This window comes from Porcisia hertigi, chromosome 19, assembly GCF_017918235.1.
Source record: "Porcisia hertigi strain C119 chromosome 19, whole genome shotgun sequence".
Classification (NCBI taxonomy): domain Eukaryota; phylum Euglenozoa; class Kinetoplastea; order Trypanosomatida; family Trypanosomatidae; genus Porcisia; species Porcisia hertigi.
Genome location: NC_090578.1, coordinates 112,234 through 115,430, shown reverse-complemented (window position 1 = coordinate 115,430; position 3,197 = coordinate 112,234). Strand labels below are relative to the sequence as shown.

General features: G+C 55.2%; 1 protein-coding gene across 1 annotated transcript; it reads right to left on the bottom strand.

Annotated features, from left to right (window-relative positions):
* Window positions 1–235: 235 nt before the first annotated feature.
* JKF63_05745 (uncharacterized protein) lies at window positions 236–2,866 on the bottom strand (the record flags this gene model as incomplete). The annotated part of the gene is made up of 1 exon (XM_067901699.1): window positions 236–2,866. One exon carries the CDS (start codon window positions 2,864–2,866, stop codon window positions 236–238), a length of 2,631 nt encoding a protein of 876 aa, XP_067757725.1.
* Window positions 2,867–3,197: the final 331 nt, after the last annotated feature.

The following is a 3,197-nucleotide window of genomic DNA, read 5'->3' as shown; positions in this document are numbered from 1 at the left end:
CCCGTCCTCCAGGATAAAAAAAAGGGAAAGACAAAACCGAAAAAAAAAAGACATTCAAGAAGGGCAAAACACACCACATTAGACCAACAAGTGGTGGTCCCTTTCTCTCAGGGAAATGCGGTAAACCAACAGACAGTGACAGTGACACGCCTCAAGTGCAGATGTTCCCTCTGTCATCTCATATTTTCTTGGCTGCACACGATCTCACTGAAAGATGTATCCCAGGTGGTGCGTGTCATGTGCTGCAACCAGAGCCATCGTAGCACCGTGGATTGTTTGGGCAACCCGGACTTGAAGCCAGATGATGCCGCCACTCGTCCATACCGCTCTTGAAGCGCGCGTGGCACAGCGGACACACACTATGCGTCGGCACTGCCTTGATGCACCTCCTCGCCGAAACGTGCTTGTCGTACTCCGTTGCGCGTACCGCCTCTTGACACAGAGGACACTCCCGCACCAGACGCCGCTTCTCGCACTCGGTCACCAAGTGCTGTTGCAGTTGACAAATCTCCGTCACCTGGTCACACAGCGGGCACGGGCAGAGCATAGGACAAGCGCTCACATAGTGCAGGTCTAGGTTATGCTCATTGAAGCTGGAATTGTACTCACCACAGAACTGGCAGGTACGCAGCCACCGGTACTCCACCTCGCCGACCGAAGCAGGCGATCTCTGCAAGGGCGGCTCAGAGGAAACGCAGGGCTGAAGCACTTCAGGGGCAGCGGTACTTGCCCCGGCAACGTAAGGCACCGATGGGCCCTGAGGCGGTGCTTTTTCCAAGACTGCGCTGCCCATGCCGTTACGCTGCGCATACGATTTTTCCGTCTGTATGTCTGACACTTTTCGAGAAATGCTGGGCGAAACAAACTGACTCTGCTTGTACTGCTGCAAGTGTTCTTCGACCAGTGCCTGCTGCGCCGGCTTGATGTTCTCTACGTAGCCGCTCGTGGAGTCGGGGTCTAGAAAGAGCAACTTGGCCAATAGATCCACCGCCGCCTCTCGCACATCAACGTTGGAGTGTTGCAGGCTTGGCAGTAAGACCATGGTGCAGAGGCCGTGTGTGTCCAGGCCATCGGATGTCTTGCACATGAGTCCAAAGTCATCCACAAAGGTGCTGAGAATGTTAATACGCGACACATGCGCCCGGATGCTCGCAGGCTTCTTGTTTTGCTTGTCCGGGTCCACCAGCAGCACTTCTACGATGCGTTGATGGCCGAAAGGAGAGTGGGCGAGAGCCAGCACTGTCCTCTCCACGTTCTCTTGAACACGCATGTTAGACTCACCGAGTCGAGCCGTCAGCTCCGGAAGCACCCTCGTGACAGACTCGACGTGGTGTGCCAAGGTCCCTGGCAGCCCTCCTTGGACAATTTTCGTCAGAGCAGTACAGGCGGCAACGGCAGCACCTGCCACCGGGTCCCCGATGCCGTAACCCTTGACAGACAAGTACAGAATCAACTGGGTCCATGCTGCACTACTGTGAGATGAGAGAGCCTGAGAGCCCTCATTCGATACAGCGCCCCGCAACGCTGCCTCTCGCTGCTGCCCTTTTCGGCTAAATAAGCAGGCTACACAATACACACCGAGATCCTTCGTGTAAGGCTTCGCCACTGCGGCGGCGTCTCCAGTGAGTGCAGATGGCCCGGCCAACCCGGTCAACTCGCGCTTGATAGCAGCGTTGAGAGAAACCTCCCAGGCGGCGCCATCACCGGCAAGTGGTACCTCGTCCCCACCAGTGCCGTTTTCGTTGCTTGGCTCTTTGACGATCATGCCACCGGTGAAGTCGGACAAATCGTAGTAACCCTTGCCGCCTACTACCACCTCGTCATGCGCATTTGAACTCCCATGGGGGGGAGGCGGGGAAGCGGTGCCGTTGTCGTTGTCATAGTTCTGCACTGCTGCGCCACCCGCTACGCTGACTGCGGGGAAGAGGTCCTGCGGCGGTAGCGATACAGTCGCTCTGTTACCCATGGTCGATGGCGTTTTAGTTTGTGCATGAGATGTGTTATTTTCGGTTGTCTCTCGGAGCATTTCGATACGCAACTTGAGCTCCTTGGCTAGCTTGTAATTCTCCATCATCACAGCCTGACGCTTTTCTACTTCAAGCCGAGCAATCTCTCGATCGCTATTCTCGATAGCAAGAATCTGCTGCTTGAGAGACTCTGCAGTATCGAAGTCCTCCTCTTCCACAGCCTTCTGCTTCTTCGCAGCAAGCTCGAGAAGGCGGGCAGCGTTGATGCTGGCAACTTTTGTTAGCACACTTTGGTTACATTCAGTGGGAGGCGGCGGCATCATCTCGTCCAGTGGTACCGTGACACGTTCTCCTACGTGAATGGCAAGTGGGGTAGAAATCCAGTCCTGGAGCTTCTTAATGAGTTTACCGTGCACCGCCAGGGCCACAATCCCAATCTGCTTGGATATATTGTAGCTATTGACGTGGGGGTCGCGCAGCACCAGCTTCAGATACGTGCAACGGCGATACAGGCCAACGGTTTTGAGCTCCCGTGCCTGGTATTCACTGGCTGCGTTGTCAGAAAATCGGACGTGGCCAATATGCTTGAAGTCCGCCTTGCTATACGGACCGCACACGCCATCCTGTTCCTCTTGCGGTGTCGGCTCGGCGACATAGACGATCATGCACGACGATATTTTGCTTTCGTTGACAAGGATGCGTAGTGTGTTCACTGACACAATACCGTCGAAGCGGAAGCCAAGCTCCTGTGGATAAGGGGCGTTCCTCCACGAGACCCATCCGCACGAGTGCCGATCCTGCACGCGGAGCGCATCTGCCGGATGAACGTCATCCTGGGAGCTAACGTGGCACAGGTACACATGGAGGCGAGGACCGTATTTTACCTCTGAGTGAAACATTAGTAGCCCTAGAACAAAATAAGAGAAGGGGGGTTACTCAATTACTGCGACATCGAGAGAGGAGGGGGGAGACTGTGCCGCAGATGCGGTTGCTGGTAGCCCGAGTCCTTCCTTCAATATTCTTCCTTCTCAGCTGACGGTCAGGTGCAAAGTGGAAAGAGAGGCAGTGGAGCAGCAATGGGAGAAGGGGGAGGGAAGCTGGAAGATACACTCGCAGAAAAAAAAGCAGGAGAATAAGTATAGAGTGCACGGGACCCCAGGCGCATCCAATCGTTCATGCAGCCGGCTAATCTGACAACAGAAAAGAGGGAGGAACAAAAAGCGACCGGGA